This window comes from Pseudopodoces humilis, chromosome 3 (genome assembly GCF_049639895.1).
Source record: "Pseudopodoces humilis isolate 2021_Gansu_Grassland_sample_001 chromosome 3, ASM4963989v1, whole genome shotgun sequence".
In the NCBI taxonomy this organism is placed as follows: Eukaryota; Metazoa; Chordata; class Aves; order Passeriformes; family Paridae; genus Pseudopodoces; species Pseudopodoces humilis.
Window position 1 is genome coordinate 52,957,856 of NC_142202.1, and position 23,082 is coordinate 52,980,937.

General features: G+C 43.0%; 1 protein-coding gene across 3 annotated transcripts in view; it reads left to right on the top strand.

Annotated features, from left to right (window-relative positions):
- PHACTR2 (phosphatase and actin regulator 2) overlaps window positions 1–23,082 on the top strand; it is a 128,328-nt gene that overhangs the window by 39,337 nt on the left and 65,909 nt on the right. For 2 of the 3 annotated variants that reach the window (XM_014263608.2, XM_014263609.2), the window contains exon 1: window positions 16,924–17,093. The exons of the other annotated variant lie outside the window; for it this stretch is intronic. In XM_014263608.2, the coding sequence (XP_014119083.2) occupies window positions 16,979–17,093 (115 nt within the window). In that variant the 5' untranslated portion in view covers window positions 16,924–16,978. Of the gene's footprint in view, window positions 1–16,923; window positions 17,094–23,082 lie in introns of those variants that run through there. 3 annotated transcript variants of the gene reach the window in all.

Consider the following 23,082-nt stretch of genomic DNA (forward strand, 5'->3'; position numbering starts at 1 on the left):
TGTTGAGCTTCAGTGATTTTCAAAAACACTTGCATAATAGCATTATGCTGGAAGCATACATGCAGCTGATGAGCTCTGTCTGAGAGAGCTGAGACACTCTTACATGTATTTGCAACATGGAAAGGTGCTGTCCTGCTCTAGTTGGAGCACTGGAGTGACTGCTTCTGGGATACTAAGGAAGCTTTTGTGTCCCATGCCTTCCTTGAAACACAAAGATATAAGGAGGGTTCAGGAAGCCTTGCAACAATGTACTCTGAGTGACTGTAAAAGAAAATTTTGTAATTCTGAATCTCCTTTGTACCTAACCCAAAAATCCCTTTGCAGCTTTCTAGCCACAATAATCCTACATATTGTTCCATTGTTTCCTACTGGAAAATACTAATTTTGACCACCTAGCTCCCATTTATGAATAAATATCACAAAGATGTCTCTGTAGAGGTATATTGTTGGCAGCAACAATACATGTCTACACTAACATGTCCGTGTGTATCTATATTAGATTAAAATATTGGTCATTGATGATGCTGAATTTGTTTGAAATTTGAAAAAGGAAGGTGGCTACGAAGTAGCACAAGTAAAAAATAATATTGTACAACTTATGTCAGACAGACTGCTAAGAGGGCTGCAGATGAGGGGTCCTAGGTGTTAGAAAGCCTCCAGCAGGATGTTTCCTAATCAACACTTAGAATTTCTCCTTCCAGTTTCAATAATGGTTTTGTTTCCACTGGGTCTTGCTGCTTCTGCCTTAATTGCCGCCTGTCGGACACATCCAGCATCGCTGGCACACACAAGCCTTGGCTATCCTGCCTTCTCAGCACCAGAAAACCTTGTTGACTTGATGCCCATTGTACTGCTTTTCAGTGCACAGGTAGTTAAAGGAAAGATGTTTAATTCTTTCTCATTGCCCCAGAGTCAGCAGCAGCCAGAGATCCTGTACAAAGCATTGACTCATGTTCCTTTCAGGTGGTGAGTACTGGTGAGAGGGGCAGGCAGGGGTAAGCCAGAGCCAATTAAGTCATTTATATCCACTCACACCAATGGAGGGGCAGATTCTGGCATTATTCCAGCATCTCTGAAATCAGGCACCATCCTCATTTCTAAGTGTTGCTGTCAGCCTGGCAATGTGTCTGGAACTCTTACACATCTGCAGAGAAGACCATGGTTAAACACTGCCTGGGTGTTAGAACTAGCAGGAAGGTTTCACCAGCTAAACCTGACTTTTAGTTTACTGGTGCTGCTCTTGCAAGGCAACACTTTCCAGTCTTATTACCATTGCTTTGTGCAAGTGCTGTGACTTTCTCCTGTGTACTCCAGAGAGAGAATATTTTTTTTAACTTTTTTTTTTTTTTTAATCAAGTAGTTTTAATCATGCCCTTCCATTTTTGATGTCATTCTTTGTGTGGCAGCTAAGAATCTTACACCACAGGGCACCCCTGCCAGAAGGGGCCTCCTGAGACAAACGAGCTGGAAGCAGCAGAGTGGGTTGTGGTGAGCGTGAATGCTGTTGTTGGAGCATGCAGACAGTGTCTGCAAACTCCGCAGTGCCCAAAATAACAAGCAGTTCATTAGGCCTTAAATATGTAAGTATGTATGTATATATATATACATATGTATGTATATATCATATATATATGATAATACAGCCTGCTGATGAGGGCCCTTGTCTGTCCCTCTCTGCACCTACTTAAAATGCAGAAATTATTGGGGTTTTTGGGGTTTTTTTTTTGGAAGAAGAACAACTAGAAACAAGAGCCCAGCTCTATGCCACTATGCTAACTACTTTATTCTCCTCGCAAAAACACGACAAGTATTTCCCCCTAATCCCAGCTGGCAGGATGAAAGTCCTCAAATACTGGTACTATACCAGCAAAAAGATCAGGTTATTTCTGTCACTGGAAAGTCAGAGAAGCAGGAATTAATCCCTTCAAGCAGAAAACAATACTGAGTCAAGAACCACCCCCTAAACTGTTCTGTGTCCTACCCAAGATATCGCATGGATGGACAGAAAGGGTCTTTCCATCTAAATGCTGTTGTGTGGGATTTAGGCTGGAAATAGAGCCCCTGTAACAGAGATGACAGACAGCCTCACTACCCAGCACTGTCATATCTAAGCTCATCCCTTGGGAATGGGGACCCAAGGGGAGAGAATAAACTTTTTCCGCAAACAAGCCTTCTTTGGACAGCCCCATGTCACTTGAAAACAAGAAACAAGAACAGTCTTCAGAACTCTCTGGGACTCTTCAAAAGGGACTGGGCACTATTTCTTCACCAGTGTGAGTGCTAGCAGGGCACTGCCGTGGTGCCAACAGCTGTGGTGGCACTCCAAGGGAGATGTTTAGTTACTAAGGAGGAAAGCTTCAGTGTACAGGTCATTCTGGTGCCTGTGTGGCTGGGCAGCAATGAAGGAGGGGGTTGAGGACTGTGGAACTGAGAGTTTGTGGATCCAAGAAAATTTTAGTTAAAGGAAATAATTTCTCACAAAGTTGTTTCTATATTACGCCTGTTGCAGATCCGTTTGCTGAGTACTGTGGGGTACTCAAATATTGCAGTGAGGAGGAGCCTGAGGTTTGCTTTATGCCATAGCTGGTCACCTCCCACTGAACACACTGTTCCACCTACTCCGTGTTCTCAGGATAAATGTGCTCTTGCTGTACCTTCTTCTCTCCTGGCATGCAGAAGAGAGTGACCGTGATGGAAACAGCCACCACACACAATGTGCATTTTTCATAGCAAGGGGAATGGGAGTCAAGGAGTCAGCTCTGGGAGCAGGATTTTCTTGTAACCTTTTGCTCACATTCACAAACAATGCCTTATTGTGGTGCTGTTTCCTGCAGATTATTCTAATAACCACTGAGCAGTGAAGCATGAGCATGTGTTCAGGTTTCTTACATTGAATTCTAATGTGATAAAACATGCCAGCTTTCTAAGAGTCAATAAAAATGCACAGGAAAGAGAATTGGATAAGGTGGAGCACATGGAACTTTGTTGTAACTCTCAAAACTTGGAAGCTTCCTGGAAGAGATGGATTTTATACCTAAGGACACAAAATGTTTGCTTTCCCTTCTGCTATTTTATAGCTTGTCAATTATATTGACACATCTCTTCTTTAAAAATGCATAGCCTGATGTAGGTAGTAGAGCTTTCATGAAGGCTTGATTGCAATTATAATGGGGATAGGGTTTTTTGTGCATGTGAAAAATACATGGCCCAGGGCCTTGCATGGTATTTGAGCCAGTTCAAATGCTGATCAAGTGCCTTTCCAGGGAAAACAAGGAGTCCCAGAGCTCCTATGGGGCTGTTTCGTTGCACATGTGCTTGAGCATTAGAGGTCTTTACCGCGTCAGCAAATTTGTCGTTTATTAGGTATAAAACTTATTGTCAGTGAAATACATTGTAGTGACTTGAGTGAAACAGCACCAAGGAGGAGCAGAATGATGACTCATTTTGGCAGTTAAGTACCAGGTTGTTGGCAGCGGACTCCTGTCGCGTGCACGGAAATGTTCTGTCTGTGGAGAAGGTCACCCTTCCCCATATTCTGGATTGTCTTTTGTCCTTTAGACTGACTCAGCTTTTAACAAGCAATAACCTGAGGGCTACGTAATGTCATGTCATTTGGAATAGTTTGCAGCCAGACAAATTACTTTCAGTGTAAAAATTAACACACAAGCCTAAAGAAACTTCAGAAAATATGGGTTTTCCCTACTAAGGTGTTATGGTCCATTAGTTAACCAATGTTGCTAGACAACTTATGCAAACAATGCCTAGCATGAATTGTGGATCCAGTTGTCTCATATTAGTTAATTTGATGGGCCAAATTATTTATTAAACCACCTAATATTTATCATATCATGAGGAAATGCCAGATTTTAATAGGTTACTAGCACCATGCTAGTTTAATAACTCTACTAGTTGTATAAAATGTTTCATCTACTAGTTTAATAATGAAATACCTTAAAAAGCAGATTTTTTTCCTATTAGACTAGTAAATAGACATCTTTAATATGTCTTCTTTTCTATACCTCTTACAGTCCGTGGGTTTGAACTGCAGGAAGTCTCACTGCTGGAACTCCTCTTCAGACTTCTAAAAATATTGTGAGATTAATAGGATGGTTTAACACAAATGTCTGTGCATTGAGAAGGTTTTCAGTGATGCTGACCATGCAGGAAAACGTGTGGTTTTTTACCTGGGACAGCATGCAACTGACTTATATCTGTTTCACATCTATACATGGATATATGCATAATTGTAAATACATTCACTTTATGAATTTTTTTTACTTAAACACAACCTGCCGTGTGAGGCCAGGAGTTGGTACTGAGTGCTGAACAAGGGTTAAGTCTCCGCACCTTTAAATAAATTGACTTTTATTGGCTTGAGCTGCAAAGATCTGACCTCTGACAATGTAATGTTATTTTAACCACACTTTGTCTTGAATTGAATGGAAGTCTGCCTGGATCCAGATATCCCATGCTGGGACATTGAGCTTTTGTGAAATTCAGCTGCACAAAATGAAGGTGGCCCTATTTTGTCCCTTAACCAAAAGGTAATCTCTCTTAAGGGCTACTCTAGAGAGGAAGATATTTTTTTCTCTGTATACATTATTAAAAAAACCTAAAAAGTGCTCTGTGCTTTCCTCAAATGTTAATCTGCATACTGCACTCTGATTTATGTTCAGCATGTCGGGATAACAGGGATGGAAAGCACAGGACACACTTCTTGGTTGCATAAATACATTGTAAAACATTCTGAAAGTTCTCAGTCTGTCTCCAGCAATGGACCATTAAATAAGATGAATAAACATAGAAGGGACCATTGACCTGACCTCCACATAATTTACTTTATGACTGCCAGCTACATTCACAGATTTACAGGCACTGGGTTTTATCACCATGTGTGAGTCAAGGTTGTGGTTCATAATTACTGTGCAGTTCATGGGAAAACTCTAAAGACATCTTGTGTTGTATTTTAGTAGTTTAAGTGAGTGGGATTTGTGCTTGAGAATGCTTCAGCATGCCCCTCGTCCTGCTCCACCACCTGCGTAGGTGAGACTTTATATAGACTTCTGCTTACTGATTTTGGGGGAAACAACTATTTACTGTGGCACACTGCTAACGTGCAAGGAAATGTCTCAGGTATTCTGGAAAGGGTAACTGTTTAAAAAGAGAAATGGAGTGGGTGTAAGTGTCCTATGTAGGGTACCTTTTTATCACCAATTAGCACAGTTCTCCAAGTGACTTTACATAAAATAATGCCAGTCTGGATTTTGTGGGTCATACCCACCAATGGAAACCAATGGAAAGTCTTCCATCCAGAGAGCCCAGTACAAGCCATTTGCAGTGCACTTCTGCATGGCATGGTGCTGCTCCTTGCACCCACATGAAGTCTTAGAGGGAGTTTGGCATTGCCGCCTGGCTCCGGTGGTACCAGGGACGGTGGAAGGGGCCACGAGGGCCACCCAGGTAGGTTGTGTTTTCAGAAATATGTATTTTCTTCCTTTCACAAGGCATCTTCTTGGGCTAATGTTTTCTAAAGTCAGATACTTGCAAAACACACTGTAAAATTAAGTCCTTTTTCTCTCAGTAGGTGACATACCAGTGAAGGCCTTATTACTGGCTCTCCCACATCAGCTTTGCTGTTTCTATACTGGAATGTAATTCAGTGAGCCACAGAACTATGAAAATGTCTGATGTACTATTTTTTTAAAATAGATTTTCCTCACAGAGAAGCTATCTTCCTGGGCATTTCTTCTGTCAGCCCAATTTAATTGGATTGTAGCTGAAAACAATAATATTACATTTACATTAGCTTTAAAAGTCTCTGTATTTTTGCCCCTGCAGCTCGTCTGGCTCTAATGTTGCTGAATTTTAATTTAATGATTTTTTTTTTCATTTGAATTGACTAAATGTGCTGCATTAACAATCTGCTGTATTAAAAAAGTAATGAGAAAAAAATGTGTAATATTGATGTTTAGTCTTGGTAAAATCACTTTTCCCAAGAACCACTCCTGCCTTATTTAATATAATTGTTTTAGTTTCCTTGTGTGTGGGTTTGCAACTGAATGAACCTGAAATAAATCAGGACAAAGAAAGGACAAAAAAGACCCCCAGGACTAGCGTGGTTAAAGCATGCTGGTTCCCCAGCCACCAGCAAGTCAATGAATGACACACGAGGATTTAAATAGCAAAATGAGACTCACAGATTGACACTTGATTTATACAATCACCATGTAAAGACTAAATGCCATGCATACAGGAGGAGCTGGAGGCAAAGCTCACCAGGCTTTCTGCCTTGGTAAAAGCAGCCCTCACCGGGGGGATGCTAGCAGGTTACCAGATCAGAATTCTGCTACAGCACACTGGCAAGGGTGCAAAACCTGAGCCTTTTTAGCCCTCCCTATGCACAGCCATGCACACTTGGAAGTTAAAAAGGGATGATATGTTTCCCAGCATCAAGGATGGCTTTAGAAACTAGTGGTGTGCAAAACCTATTGCAAAGACAGCTCCAACTAAGAGAATGAAAGCAGCTGATTCTGAAGATTCAAACCAAAACCCCAAACAAGTGCTTGGGAGGGGAGAGAGGTTTATGGTGTGCATGTTATCATGAAATTGGACCTGATGGTATCTTGGAAGCAGTCACACCTCTCTGATGTTTCCACCCAAAGCCCGTGGCCCAGCCATCAAGGCCAACGCCCTCAGAACACATTCCCATTCCGGAGGTGTTATGAATCCCTGTCAGAGCAGGCTGTGAGCTTTGGCAGCTCTGCTTGCTTGCCTCTGGCTGCTCTTTGTGAGCCCTGTGGATCCTCTTTATGAAGAGCCTTGTGGGGAGCTGGGGCCAGACAGGCAGAGGAGGAGCAGCCTCAGTCAGAGCTCTGCTAGTGCTGGTGTGTCTCTGCAGCCATCCAGACCATGACAGAGCCAGCAGCGAAGGGACATCGCTTCCCTGTTAAACTTCTGGGGAATACAGGTGGAAAGGGGGATGCTCCACCAGCCCTACTCCTGTGAAAAATGTCAATTAGTGTTTGCATTTCATTGAGAGGCAAGAACTGTGAGCAAAAGCCTCAAATCTGCAGGAAAGACAGTCTACACAAAAGCAGGACATTCATTTTATGCCTTTGTTTTGGACACTTGTAACTGGCTGTTTCTTACAGATCAGCAAAGATGCAGGCCAAGCACCACAGCTGTAACCATGGTAGGTACAAAAATAACCATGGAATAGCTTGAACTGGAAGGGACCTCTGAAAGGTTATCTAGTCCAACCCCCCTGCAATGAGCAGGGCTATCTTCACCTAGATCAGGTGGCTCAGAGCTCTGTCCAGCCTTAAATATGTCCAGGGATGGGACATGTACCAGCTCTCCGGACTACCTGTTCCAGTGTCTCCACCCTTACAATGAAGGATTTCTTCCTGATACAGAATCAAAACCTGCTTCCTTTCATATTCAAGGAATGGCTATTTCCCCCTTGTCCCAACTCCACTTACTCATGTGAAAAGTCCCTCTCAGCTCTTTGTAGGCCCTGTTTAATGTACTGGAAGATGCTATAAGGGTCCCTGAACCTTCTTCTCTTTTCTCTTTTTTGAACAACCCCAGCTCTCTCAGCCTGTATTCATAGGAGAGGGGCTCCATTCCTCTCATCATCTACATGGCCCTCCTCTGGACTTGTTCAGACAGGTGCACGTCTTTTGTGTGCTGAGTAAGTCACAGTAATCCAGGTGGGGTCTCACCAGGGCAGACAAAGGGGATTTTCCATGATAGAAAACTGTCCAGGTCCAGGGAAACTGCTTTGTAGCAGTTTTGTGTAGCAGTGAAAGAGGCTGACAAAAGATAGGAGAAAGAGTCTGCCAAGGAGGAGTGCAGCTGAGCAGGATGCCCTCACACCTTTTGTAGCACACCCTCCTCCCATCACCCCAAATGAAACGTGAAAATGGTACCTTGGGGATAATAACACTTCCCTAGGACCAGCAAGAGGTGCTCACATGCTGTAATAATAGGTTCTGTATAAGTGCTGCAGATGGAAAGTGGATATTGGCTCAATATTTGCAAAATGGGAATAATAAGCTCAGGTCTTCCAGAAGACTGTTCGGTGAGTGTGGTGCAGGAAAGAACGTCCACCACCAGCTCTTTATTCTGAACTCTGCAGCCACCGATGAATTAAGTGTACGGTGTCTCGCTGTGAAGAATAAGTGGAACAGACACGAGGAGATGTCTGACATATATTTTGAGGTGTATTTAATATTGTAGTGCTTCCGGATTCCACTAGCATGCTAGGGGTTTTGGCTTCAAACCAATGTTTGCATCAGTACCATGTGTCTCTGGAACAGCAGTGCTTACTTTAGAGCTGGCTATGAAAATAGTTTCCATTATAACCCCTTGTTTTCACATGCTTCTTTTATTTTATTTTGAAAATCCTCTTTTGAGTCAAAAATTTCCATCTGTATCTTTGCCAAAAGGTGAAGTTTTTCCCCCTTCTTTTTCTTCAGCTTGGAGGGAGAATCTTTCAGATGCTTTTGAGTCATGGGAGAGTGGAAAAAATGCATTTTCCCAGTAGGATAAAAAAAAGTCCACATTTCCACAGTAGTAGAAACATACGGGAAAGGAAACTGAAGGATGAAACTTGCATTTTGGTCCAGATATTTCTGTAGGAAACCAGCTTCATAGGAAAGGAGTTTGATTTGCTGAAGGCAGAGATGATTCTGATTTTTGGCAGTTAATCAGGCATGGGTCCAGGTTTGAAACTTTACTGGCATTCAGGATATTGTTCAAGGTAGTGTCTTTACAGCTGGCCATTTAAAAGGAAAAGAGCCAGTGGACTTCTGCCCTTCAGAGCTAATTATAGTCCAGCAATACATTTGAATTCATTCTCAAATCCAATTGAATGGAGATGAACTAGAAGAACACTGGTTCCAAACATTTTCAAACCATTTTCTCAATTCTCACTCAAGTCAGCAAATGGATGCTGAAGTCATGTGCAGGCTGATGCACTTCAGAAGGGTCAAAGTGCACAACAAGGTGCACACACATCACTGGCTTGAGCAAATGAGAAACTTCATACAGTGCTCCTGCCAAAATTTTTTTGTTGAATGTCTTTTCCCCTTCACATAGGCTAGGAAGCATCAGTGCAAAACTCTGCTGTGCTATGTTGTTTCAATGTGTTACATTGAATCGGTTAATAAGCAGAAAAGAAAAATGGAAAGGGGAAGGGGAAAGGAAAGGGAAAGGGAAAAGAAAGATGTTGGCATCTGACCCTCATGCTGATGAGTGATCCTGCACCCCTGTGCTGCTTTCTATTACTGTTTCCTCCTGTTGAGAGCTGTAGTGGATACACTACTAGTAAGTCCCCTCTGTGTGTTCCAGAAAAGACACACGATCTGAACAACTTGGGGGCTGATGACACGGTTGTGACCCTCAGTTTCATATTTTCTGGCTCTTCTGAAACTTTTAACTATGCAGCCTGCACGTTTCATTAAACCTTTTGCTTTCTATCATTCAAAACCTGCTCCAAGTGTACATACATTTGGCAAAGGCGTCCAAAACGATGTGTTTATTTTGTTCCAGTGCCAAAAAGCAGTGATTCATTAAGAAGCTTGGAAACATAGAGGAAAAGCCACAGCCAGCAACCACCACACGTGCCCTGAAGAGCAGAAAGCTGTGTTTTTCTAAGGAAAATGGTTAGTGCAGCTGGATCAGTATCATGGCTGCCTTCTCTGAAGCAAGGAGGCAGTGCTGGGCAGGCTGGAGAGCGCAGAAGTTCTCCTGGACAGCTGGGCTTTGCTGCAGCAGCAGCAGCCAGGAGGTGCCACAGGCCACTGTTAGGCCAGACGGGAGAGAGATAAAATGCCCAAGGGGAATTAGTCCAGCTGGTAGGAGCCTTTCCTTGAAATGATGAATTAGGAACCTCCAGTACAGTGCCACTGCTATGGTGAAGACAATGAAAGGTGCAACAGGCCCTGAGAGAAGAGGTGCAAGAGGAAAGGTGGTGACCTGTGGTAAGAATAGGCCTCCAGCCACCTTTAGCTGCACCACTTCATTTTCCCTGCTGGGGACATGCCAGCTTGTATCAGTGAAGGGGCCTGTTCATTCTGTTTATTGTAGCTACTGATACAAACTTTAGCAGCAGCTAAAGCTTTTGAAAACCTGGCAGAAACCCGACTATTGAGGAACTCTACACTCCGATGTGTCATTGTTACGCCACTGTTTTCTTCTTCCCCAGTGGCTTGAACTAGGACAGGCAGAATGCTATTTATAATTTCTAATGTAGTCCTTTTTTGTCTTTCATCATAAATCTGGAACCCTGAACAAAATTGAAATCCGATAACAAACACACTGTTGATTGGAAAATGTCTGATGGTTATTTTCTGCCTGGAAAGAAAATTCTGTCCTGTGCTGTCACAGTGCTGCCACAAAACAGGAGGTGCTAGGATCCAGGATTCAGTATGAGGCACAAAGGAAATGATCACATATGAAGCACATTAATATCAAGAGTTCTTGCAACTAACAGTCATAAACATGTAGAAGAGTTTCTGAAAATTCAAGGTTTAAAATTTAAACCAGGACTGTGGAATTTACATTGTTAAGTATTAGGGTGTGACCTTACAGGCTTCGGGTAATATGTCACCTGTTGGGGAGTTCTTCACCTGTTTTTCAGGAATATCTGATTTAGGCTTAGAGACATAATGTGATCAGTATGCCAGTTCCCCTTGATGCTTTAAACAAAGACAGAAGGTAGCTTTTTCCAGCATCAAATGAAAACCGCTTAGCCCTCCTTAAAAGAGGGCAAGAGTCTTATCCTCAAGAACACACATTTCTTATAACATATTAGTTTTCAGTAAATTCAAATTTACAAACTCCAACACATGTGTCAGATGGGTCTGATTAATCTCTCGTTTTTTTAACTTTCATAATATTACACAAGTAGTTCTCCAAAATGTGTATTACACCAGTTCTACTACTTATATGAGAAGTCTTTAGGCAGCAGATAGTTTTTCAAACAATAGATGTGAAAGTAATAGTACTCCAAACAATTAGTGAAATACACTGAGTCTGTGAGAAAATGAAGGTTCCTGTATAAGCCAGGCTTGATGAAGCAAAGAAAGGGAACTGACTCCACATCATCACAAGCAAAGTGAACAAACATTAGCAACAAGTGTGGGATGGAGGGAAAGGTCTAAAATCTCAGAGGGCTTCAAAGTTTTAGAATTTGCCTTTAAGGAACATTAGTGAAAGAAAATACCTTTGAAAGACATTGTGGAACAGAACTGGCTGGGATGGAAGCACGTAGAAATTGAAATGTAGGAAGAAAGCACAGTGGGGGTGTAGGGCAGTTTCTGAAGCTGAGGAATATGCACAGGAGTGGAGTAGATCTGTTCTTCATGACTCACTAAATATTTGTTCTGGGACCATTTTCATTCTATTTTCTGCCTTTCAACCACACACGGTATGTTAATTACTTTAAAAGTCCAGTGTGTACAGTACCACTGAAACTGCAATCTGTTATTAAAATGACAATGGAGATTTTTCAACATACTTGCAAATGTTCCAGTCTGTAGAAGTCATTCCTAGAACAACTTGCTAAGCAGTTAATATAGGAAAGATCAGTGTTAAGTTAAAGGCTACAACAAAAGAAAGCCACAGATCAGATGATGAAACCACACAAGCAGATCCATAAGCATTCATTACTAACCATTTAAAACCATATTTATGTGGTTTTTATGCAAGTTTCCTCCAGGCACAGGTTAAACCCCTGAGTCAGAGAGCACAAAGAGGCCCATGGCTGAGGGCACCTAGCACAGAGCATGGGTAATAAATTATTGAGCTCCTGTTGCCAGGAATTGTTTACCTGCTTTCCAGTGTTCAAAACTGGCTTGCAAACCGTTATGGTGAATAATTTAGAGTAGCAAACAGGCTTGCAAGTGCAGAATCTATTTGGAGATAATTTGTGAGCAGAAAGAAAACCTGTCTGTGCCAAATCACCAGGAATGGGTTTGCCCAGGTGTGCTGTTTCTCCTGCCTCTGATGGAAAAGATCTAGTGAGGATAAATAAGAACAGACATTGAAACAGGAGTTGAGATCACCTGAATACTAAACAAGTCTGAGCCCCTCAGATCTTTCATGGGTAACAGCCTTGCTACCCATCACCCAGTGCAATCTTAATGTGAGCAAGCAAATCTCATCCAAAAAATTTCTGCTGTATGTTTTGATCAGGATAACCCTTATTTGCATATTAACTCCCGTGATCCAAAGTTCTGAACCCTTAGCTTCCAAATTTAGAGACTGAACTACAGAAGCTCCTCTCAGTTCTGTATAGTTCCCTTCCATTCTACTATGTAGACAGTATATGGAAAGGGTTTTCTTGTGGGAGGAAGACTGGTGATGACCAGTCACAAAAACAACAGCCTCTTTTTTAAGGAAGATTTCAAGTTCTTTTTTTTTTTTTCCTTATACTTGGGCACTGAAAATGGTAGGTGACAGTGGTGAAGACACAGCATTGCTAAGCCATTAAAAGTAAAAAAAAGGACACATAGAAATATTTTTAAATGTTTTCAAATGAAAGAATATTCTGGGGTTATTGAAAAAGTCTCTGGTTATTAGAAAGAAATGACCTAAATTCCCAGTACAATGCCTGTATAATCCATGAATATGGCCTATGATTTTGTTTTGATCATGCCTGTTTAAGAACTGCATTCAGTTTCACAGAAAACAGAACTAGTTTTCTGCTCAACCACAACTGGTGTTTCAGTCTCAAGCAAGGAGACTGTGGTGGTACCCCCCCCAAACTCTTCCCCTAATAACTGCAGGTTCTCTACAGGCAGGTACAAATTCAGTGTCATTGTTACAAACCTTACTGTGACCACAACTGAAAAAATGACCTTGCTTCTTGCTTGTGTTTGTTCCATTCCATGACCTTTGTTTTGTTTGTTGTATCATTCAGCTCTGCAGCCTGCCAGACACCATGCTGCTCATCTCCCAGCAGTTCTGCACACTGGCAGGAGTTGTGAGTGGGTGGACCACATAAAAAATTACCTGTTTGGATCATTTCTGCTCTGGACTCCGTGCCATCCCCTTGGTTTTTCTTAATAAGCACCTTGAAAGTAGTCTTTTCCTGTTACATTTGCCAGTCCTGCATTATGAATCCTGGGATTAAATGTGATAGACTCCTCATAGCTTTTGTTACATTTAGGGACATAAATTAATCTTGATAACTGCGAGAATAGTAATAAAATTTCATCTTTCTAAAATGCCTCTTTACATGAGCCTACAGAGCTGTAAAGACCAGGCAACAACATCCTACAAATTGTAAGCCATCCATCATCCCAGTATAGTAAACACACTGAAATAGACCTGTCTTTGATGTTTTATTGAGGGGAAGGAATTTACCCTTTCAATATGTGAGATAGATTATTGTGTATATTATGTCATTCTGACTTTAGAAAAATTTGGAAGTTTTACATCATCTTCCATGAAGACATCTCGTATCAGCTGTTTCAACAAGTGAGACATTCTAGTTTTACAAACACTTCTGAAATTCATAATATTTTTTCCCTTTTGGTGGAATATTTCAGTTCTTGAGGATCAGCAGAGTGTCTCTTTAAGAGACACTACAGTACTCAACACAGTAACTTTGGGCAAGAAGAGAAGGGCTGTGTGTGTAGCATGAGGCAATCAGACATTATTACTCACATTGAAATCTCAAATCTAACTGGGACACAGGTTCAAGGAGCCCCATTGGTGATGCTTTCAGTTGTTTAGATGCAAAGTGGAATATACAGCCTAAGATATCCTAAGATCATCTACACCCTAAAAAACAAGTATACCAAATAAAAGTGTATTTTATCTACATAATTGTAATATCAAATCTCTGCTAGAATCATTTGTTATATCCTTAAACTTTCAACTGTTCTACAACTATCAACATGGCAAGAAACCTAATGCATGGATGAGAACACCTCTATCATACTGCAAAATAAAACCAAATATTAAATGTGTGTATTTTGTGTGGATGCTCACATGTGAATGTCAGTAGGATGTTAGAATCCCTTCTGTGTATGTATTTATTTATACATAAATATAGTTCTGTATACGAGAAATGTAATATATCTTTCAACAGCCCAGTTTCCCTTACTATTCATAGAAAAGAAAGCTGCCAACCATCAGTTAACTTAGGAAGAAAAAGACAGATACAAACTCAACAACCAAACCAAAAAAAAATTGGTAACTACTTCAATTACATGAAGGATGTGGTAACTAAATTTAAATTATTTAGCTCACTAATTGAGGATTTTATTACTTCACGTGAATCATTGCAGACAGATGGTATACAATTTTGCATTGTAAACTGGGCTTTTACGCAGGAGGGGAACACAATTTCCTTTGATAAAATTAATGAGATTCACCAGAGGCAGACAGGAACACTTTTATGTTCCTGTTTACAAGTGACTCCAAAGAGGTAACTCGAGTTTCTCAAAACAAAGCCTTTAAAAATAATTTTTCAACGTAAGAAAAATGAACGTGCCAAATTGCATGCAAAAAAAATCCTGAGAAATTAATGACAGAAATTGTCTATACAAGCTGCCCTTCTGGAAGCCCTTCCTTGGGTTGACAAAGGGACCATTAGGCCATCTACCTTTCCCTTGTCTCCCACTGCACAATTCTGCCTTGTTCTCTGCATAAACCCCACTTGGTTGCCTTCAACACCCTGCTTTGCATGGAACCTTGGTTTGGGGGTGTCAGACAGAGAGTCCTTCCTTCAGTGCTTGAACATCCAGGAGTTTTGCAGTGCTGTTCTTTCCTTGCAAGGGCGCTGTTAAGTTAAAATGCAATGTGTCTGTTTGTCCCAAGTGCGTTGGATTTTTTCACACCTTTTGTTGGAGATCGCTTTCTGTGGTTTCCATCTTATCTTGTGGATCTCTTTCCAGCTCTCTCACATCACACAGCGTCTTTTTAAGGGATGGACAACTGGATACGGGATAGCACTTTTTGTCTTGTAAAAAGCATAAAGATGTAATGATTTCTACCTACCCTTTTCTACTTGGACAGCTGTGTGTACATATCAATCCCTTGTCTACCATCAGCAGCTCACTAGGAGCTCATGTTGAGTTTCTCCAAGCTCCTATATGGAGTGACTTTCAGAGATACATTCCTCGGCCGTGTAGCTTGTGTTGTTCCATCCTGCAAGTCTGACTTTTTCTCTTTTTGACCCTATTAAAACATACTTGTTTGAAAGACCTGACTCTATTAAATAATCCAGATAACTCTGTGACTGCCTTGCTCTCATTATCACTCTGTTAATATTTACTCTGTCTAAAATTGCTGCCAGTGGTGATTTATTTAGTCTTTTAAAAGCTGTTTGAAGTAATATGTCTCTAGATTCCTGATGAAAACTCTGAAGAGTCTCCCTGCAGCTCACCAACAGAAACATCCTCATTAAACGCTAGCGCTGCTTGGACAATTGATCTGCTTTTCATTTAGATCTTCATCTGTTTGTGCTTTATTAATTTTGTGCTGTACTCAGTTTTTTTGTTCTTACTAAATCAAGTACCTAGCAGAAGTCTATTACACTCAAGCTTCTAGCAATTTAATGCATAATCATATAAAATGAGGAAATGAAACAGCTGTTTACCGGGACCTATTTTCTATAAAAAAACATGAAGTCTAGCATTAGTTGTATTCTCCAAGTATTGGCTGACAATCATAATTCTTCTGCCTACCACACAGGCAGCAGATACTTCTTGTGCTCCTTTTGTGTCCTTGGTATAGGCCCAACACTAACACACTTCTCCACCTCTTGAAATACCACCACAGTGCCAACACATGCAAAGATCAGCTAGCCAGACATCAACCCCTCTAGGATTTTCCTCTTGGATTTCCAGACCGCTGGGAAATTGTAATTTCACTGTGTCTTGCTAACAGATGCTCTTTAGGTGAGCCTCCAATGTCTTCTTGTGATATATATGCATCTCCCTGATTGTTTCTAGATACTGCATAGTAATAGCTATTAGGTGGTCAAGTTTCGGGGGGGATGGGGGTGGGGTGTATTTTTTTCTCTCTTTATTTTTTCACCAGTGGGAATTTGTTTAATCTAGCATCAAGTTTGTATCACTGCTTCGATGATGCTTATGCTTTAAGGAAGACAAATTAATCCATTGTTCCTTTTGCTCTAGTGCTGTGTGCACAATATCTGTTTCCTGCCATCTTCCCGGTAAGTTTATCCAATTGCTTCTATCCCTTCTTGTCACCTGTCATGGCAGAGTGCTTTCTGGATACTGCTGTCTTTGACTACCATTTTTCTTTCAAAACTAAAAGTAGTTTTTGTCTTCGATGAATGTACCTGTGTGAATGTCTTCGATTATGTATCTGCGTGTGTGGCGAGGGTCGGGCACTTTTCCAGACCTCAGCCACAGCCAAGCGAGCCTGGCCAGGATCCCACGCCCTGCCCGGGAGCTCACTCCTCTTCCACTCGTGTCGGCAGCGCAGCCCTGACAGCTGCTCCCAACAGTGAAGCACCTCAAGCGGGGCCATGGGATCGCTCCCTGCGGCTGCCTCAAGTTTCCCCTGTACCTTTAGAGGGGATGAGAAAGGGTGGGAATAACTCCGTGTCTGGACTAACGCTGTGGAGTAAAGCGGGGATAGCAGGGACCGGGACGCCAGCAGCGCGGGAAGCCCTTCCGAAAGTCCTCGTAGCTAAAGGGGTATTTTTGTTTGGGGTTTTTTTGTATTTTTGTTTGTTTGTTTGTTTGTTTAATTTATTCAAGACCCCTGCGATGCCGGCGCTGCCCCGCTCGGGGCCGGTGCGGGAGCGGCGCGCAGTCCCGGGCCGGGCGGGGCCGGGGCGGGGCCGGGGCGGGGCGGGGCGGGGGCGAGGGGCCGGGGCCGCGGCGGTGCCGGGCAGCTCGGGGGGATGACAGGCAGCAGCCGCCGGCCCGCAGCCGGAGCAGCCGCCCCCCGCCAGCCGGCGGGGAGCGCGGGCCCGGCCAGCACCGGGATGCCCCCTCGGGACCAGCCGCGGCGGAGGCTGCGCGCCCCGCGGGCGGCGTGGGCGCTTCCCGGCCAAGCCATGGGCCAGACCTCGGTCTCCACGCTGCCCGAGCCGGCCGGCGGTGAGTACCGGAGGCGGCGGGGCGGGGTGCTCCCGCCGGGGGTCCGTGGGGGCGGGGGGCGGGCCGCGGTTCCCGGGCCGGAGGAGCGGTGCCCGCGGTGCCGGGGCCGCCGCCGCCGGCCCGTTCCTTCGGAGCGCAGCGGAACGGGAGGGGCCGCCGCTCTCCGCTCTGCACTGCCCGGCTCGGCGGCCCTCGGGGGGCGAGAGGCTCCGCCGTGCCTCCCACCTCCCCCGGGGCTCGGGGCTCCTTCTTTCCCCGTTATTAAATAAATAAGTACGGAGGCTTCCCTTTCGTAGGGAAAGGGAAGGAGCTCTGGCACCTCGCCCAGGAGCGCGGCTAGTAACCCGCCCAGCTGGTTGCTTTTAGCTCCAGGACATTTTATGTGTAAGCAGACTGTTGAAAATAAATAAATAGCGAGTGAGTGGAACTGTTGCGGGCCCTTTCTCTCTTCCCCTCCCCAAAAAAAAGCAGTCCTGACTGTTTACAACTTTTTGAAGAAAGTACGAGCTTCTTGGGAATGTTGTTTGGAGGCATGTTAGGATAACCCGGTGTGTTTTAGTTACTGAAAAACAGAGTGTGTCTCTTCCCACAATAATAGGATGTAGAGTCTAAATTAACTTCAGCAAGGTTTGAAGTTTCCTGTGAAATTCCTGCATGTCTGTTTTCCCTCAATGCCTGTTTCCTTTACATCCACTGGAAAAAGCCCCAAAAAACAACAAAATCCTGTTGTGGACTTTAATACTGAAAGCTGAACTTTATCCTTAATGTACTTATTGCCGTTAATGTGGGAATGTTTTGTCAAATAGGAGACAGTGCAACAAACTTTCTCTTTTCCCCTTTTATTTTTTTCTTCATGGCCATTTTAGAGAATAGTTTTAGTATTAACACATCATTTTCAGATTAACTCTGTTATATTCCTAGTCACACCATCCCAGTCAAAACCTTGCATGATTTTCTCACCTGTCAAACATTGAATGAAAGATAAATTGGACCATTTCCAATAAATGTTACCATCCTGTTGAAGGTTTCACCCGGCAGCCAGTGTGTTAGAATTGTTTCAAGGTAGTCATCGGGAAGCAGAGGTAAGGAAACAGATGGGCTGGTTAAAAATTTCTGTTCAACTTCCTGCACAAAAATAGTGACCAAACTTTAAGTGCAGAAGTCTATTGTGAGAGAATTTTGCCTTGGAGGGGCCTGTATCTTGATTAAGGATAACTGTGGTGCCTGTGGTCACTTGGCTGCATGATAATGGGCAATAACTGGGCTGAATTTCTAGCTTTACCTCAAGGAAAAAAGTCACTATTGAATTCTTTCCTGATTGAAACCAAAATTTTCAATCAGGAGCAGTAAGAGACAGGTATCTGAAGATGTAAGTTGTGATGATGTTGCCTCAATATTGCCAAGTAAATTTTAGTTACCTTCATTTTAAGAGCACTGCAGTTTATGGTGAGACAGTAGTAGTACTTTAGGGAGGTTTCACAGAAGAGTAATTCCACTGCACTTTCATCATTGTTGAAATTGTTGGGGGGGTGTATCCTCAACAAGAAACCACAGGGGCAAGTGGGTTTCTGGGTGGCATGGATTCTTGGTGAGTGCACTCATTTGATTTCTCTAATCTGTTTTACTGATGTGGTCTGGAAACTTAGTCCACCTGTGATCAGGACAGGAGAGTGACTTCCACTGGTTCCTGTTCCATGGGTTGACTCTTAGGCAGGCAGACCTAAAATCTTCGTTGATTTTGGCGTGCCAGGCAGCTCCAAGCCATTTAAGTCTTTGACAGCTGCTAGAGATTAGAGTTGAAGGAGATATCTGTCTTGCACACGCAGGGGCTACAAATCTGTTTTAGTGCTACGGAATCAATAGTGCATTCAGATCCCCAGTGAGCCACACAAAAGCAGCTGTGAGGAGTTGCTTGCCTGTTCACTCCCTTTTCCCCCAGCCATGCCAGCCTGGAGGGCTCAGAGGGGTTGTTTGCTCTGTGCAGGGGAGGGCAGCACCACCGTGGTTTGATGTAGCAAACTAAAGTACAAGATTTTTCCTGAAAGTCACAGAGTGACTTAGAAGAGATAAAATATATACATAATGCAACACTCAGGATGGACCTCAGCCAGTGTCCTGAACAGTTGGGTTTTTAAAGTTTCCTTTAAATTAAAGGTTTTACTCTTGGAAATGTAAAAATATGTTGAAGTACTTAAACAGATTGAGGTCCTAGTGTTACTCTCCTGTTGGGTTACAGGCAGGACTGAGGCCTAATCATAAAATTCAGAAGTCTTTCTTGACTGGGCAGATGTGTTCATACCAGATGGATTAGCATGCCTAATAAAGAGAGGAAGAATTTCAGATTTTCATACTGCATTGGAACTTTCTTTAGCAATACTGTCCTGCTGGAGTTTGCCATCAGCTTCATGTGAGTGGCTGTTTAAGTGTTGTGGACAGGAGGATCTGGGCTTTAATCATCTCTCATAACTATGAGTGGTAGATGGGCAACAAAGCAGGTCTTGTATTGCCTGGTTGGTGTTCGTAGGCAGCTTTTGCTCCTTCTCCTAGGCTGCAGCTTTCCAGTCATTTAGATATTTTTTTAAAGCTTGTTTATTATTTGCCATGGTTAGAAAATGTGAACAAACATCAATTGCAACAGGAGCTTGGGAAGCCAGTATAGATATGTGGATAAGGAGGAGCACATATTATCCTTGTTCATTTTCCTTCCTCTTCTCTGATTTTCCCACGCCTGGCAGGACTTGATTAACGAGATCTCTCCCCGTTTACTGGCTGGAGTTGAGTGCTTTTGGGGGTTATCAGCCATTGTGTGCAAAAGCTATCACTTCTACTTTCTGATCTACAGCTTATCAAAGAGCAGCAGAGCTGTGCACTTTTTCAGTTTGGGTTTTTATTTTCCTTTTAGATTTGTTTCCTTTTAGATTTGTTCTTTGGTAGTTCAGTACCAGGCATAGCAGAGAGAAACAAACAGGGGAGATGTGATCAGCATATTGGGAAGGTAGCATTTCAAAGCAGAACTAGTTAGGTGGCAAAAGATTTTTGTTGTTTCTTGAGTGGCGATGCCTTGTCAAGAATGCAATTTCCAGTAAAATCAGACCTTGTTAGTGTTCCTAGGAATAGGTCAGGCAGCTCAGCATGGAGTGTGGTGCACAAGCAGAGGGTATGCAAAGGGGTAGGACAAGCTGCAAAGAGAAGGCCCCCGGAAACTCTTGCCCCACAGGTCAGGATGCTCACTGGGGCCAGCTGAAGACTGGGGTCAGACCCCTGTGCTCACCTCCCGTGCCAAGGATGTGATGATGTGATCTGCAGGGCTGTTTACTCTGGGGTGGGAGGAGTTCCTCTCCTCGCATACGTTTTGCAGAAACAGAGCACAAACTGTCTGGCTTGCGTTTCATCCTTTTACAGACACACAGGTTTTTTTCAAGGGCATGAAAATGTACTTCAACAGCACAGGAAAACCATTTCCCACCCAGCTCCCCCCGTGAGATGAAAGCAGTCACTGGTAGGATCCTGTTGTTTGTTGACCTTGGCACTCGGTGAAATGATTCTCATAGGTCAGAAGTGGACATGTTTCTCAGACTGCTGCTTTTCATCTCTCTTGGCTTTATGGGATTTCCTGTTCGTGGATGAGGAAACAGCAGCTTCACCTGTGTCTGTGCAGAAAAATTGTAATTGTGTTAACTGGGCAAGCTTGTCATAATCCTGAAATGAAATAGAAAACTAATATTTGCTTCAACACTTCTAGGTGTTGGTAAACAAACTAATTGGTTATCCATGGAGAAAATTCCAAGACTTGTCTAGTAAAGTAAGTTGTTCCAGTAGTGCTCTGCATTAGTAGCTACCTGTGAGCCTTACTGAGGGCACTGTTGTGGAGCAAGCCCTCCTGTTCCTGAGGAATTGGACATGGAGATGCTCAGCCATAGACCAAAATTCTCATCCTGACTCAGTCCATTATGACTCTGAATGTGCAGAAAAGCCCTCAGAGTAATAATTCTTATAGGGTTTAAAAAGGAAATTGATTTTTCTCCTCTGGTTATTTTTCCTTCTAAAGTGGAAGAATTTTGAAACTCATTGCACTTTACAGGAAGGCATTTCAAAGTGCTTACAGGTGCAGTGAACTACTCCCAACACACCTCAGCTGGTCATTTCAGGTTTTGCTTCACTTGAAAGAATGGAAAGCAGAGCTATTGAGATGAAATGGTAAGTTCTGTTTGATGTGAAGCCCCAAATGACTTGTCCACAGCCACAAAGGACATTCCTAGCAGGGAGCCTCATCTTCCTTATTTTTTTTTTCATGAGATTTAAATTGGTTGGGGACTTTGAGGCTGAACCCTCATAAGACTACAATGGGAATCCTATTCATTTTTCCCTGCTTTTTTATGCTTTTGTAAGTTATGCAAGAGTTTAAGTGAAATGTAAAGGTGTACCATTTTCATTTGCTACTAAATTTCTATCCAAAGCTTTTCATCTTTTTGGGAAACTCTTTCTTCACTCTACTAGTGCTGTCAGATGGGACTACAGTTGTGGCAGCTCCAGAATTTGGGTTAATTAAGTATGTCATTTGCATTAGACTTCAGGCTGATTGAGTGGATATTTTGGATTCCTAGTCAAAGGTATAAAAAGCCCATGTTTTCAGACAGGATGGGTAGCCATGAAGTTGCCTTCTACTAATGGGAACTGCAAGAGCTCTTTTAAAAAGTTATGTTTCTTGAGCTGAAATATGAAAAGCAATGGCAACTGCTGGAAGTGCAGGTCTCATCCTGCTCCCAACACCATGACTCTGATTTGTGCTGTTGGTGAGGGTCTGAATGTAAGCGTGTGGAATGAATCACTATTTATAGAGAAAAAAATTCAGTGTAGCATGTTTATGGAACATAAAGCATACGTGCTGCTGCATGCTCTGTGATCTGCCAGAGCAGAGCGGTGCCCCCGCAGCAATTCCTCACTGCAGAGGAGGCTGCAACCTGAGCTTGCACCCTGGGCCATGGCTGAGAACATGGGTCTCATAAGGACACAGGGCACCAGCCACACCACAGGGACCATGTGTGTGTGAAAACAAAGGGTGTAGTCCTCAACAGGTTGATGTCTTACCTCTTCTCCCTCTGAGGCTGCTTCACAGATGACCGGAATTTCTCCTCATTTAGTTGCCAAGGTACGTGACCTTTCATGTCAAGCATGCTGGCTGAGAGACCTTCATGTTTGGTAGCCACTAATCACCTGTTCGCAGCGTTAATCATCAGCTTCCTCATCTGCCATGAGGAGAACGAGAGCTTCCAGGCAGAGTGCAGAGCCCTGCTGGCTGCCTGTGTTTGTGTGGGGCTTGTCTTCTCAGATGACCACCCCGATACTTCCTCCAGATGAAAAGCTCCTGGAAGATCTTGTTTCCTGCTGAGCCCCCTGTGCTAAGCCCCACTGACAACTGATCCCATGCCACTGGATCCCAGCCACCCCTTGGATCAGTTGTCCTTCCTTCCTAGATTCTCTTCCTTGGTTTCCTTACTGCTCCTGAGTCATATGGCCTCGTCCTTAGATGGCATTTTCTGTTACAAATTTGAAAATGCTTTCCGGTCCTTTTTATTTCATTCCTTGCTTTAAATGGAAAAACTTATCACAAGGAGGCAGGACATCACCTAAGATAGCCAGGAGGAAACCAAAGAGCTCTCATATCCTCATCAGTGTTTGCACCATATCACAGTCCAGCCTATTAAAAACAGAAAAAACTTACCCATTTATATTTTTCTTTATATGTTTTTCCTTTAAATCGTCCTTTATTCATTTTGGACACTGATGGATTTTTTAAAATCCTTCAGCAAACAGCCTGCTCCCAGAACTTATTTCTACCCATTGTATTAAAATTGTAACAGGGGCTAGAAAAATATTTCTGATACACAGAAATACCCCAATTCATTGCCATTCAGTCCTATATGGAGAAGTCATTTTTGAACTGTCCATGTGTTGTTTTCTCTAGCAGGCACAAGGCAGATTCCTGATC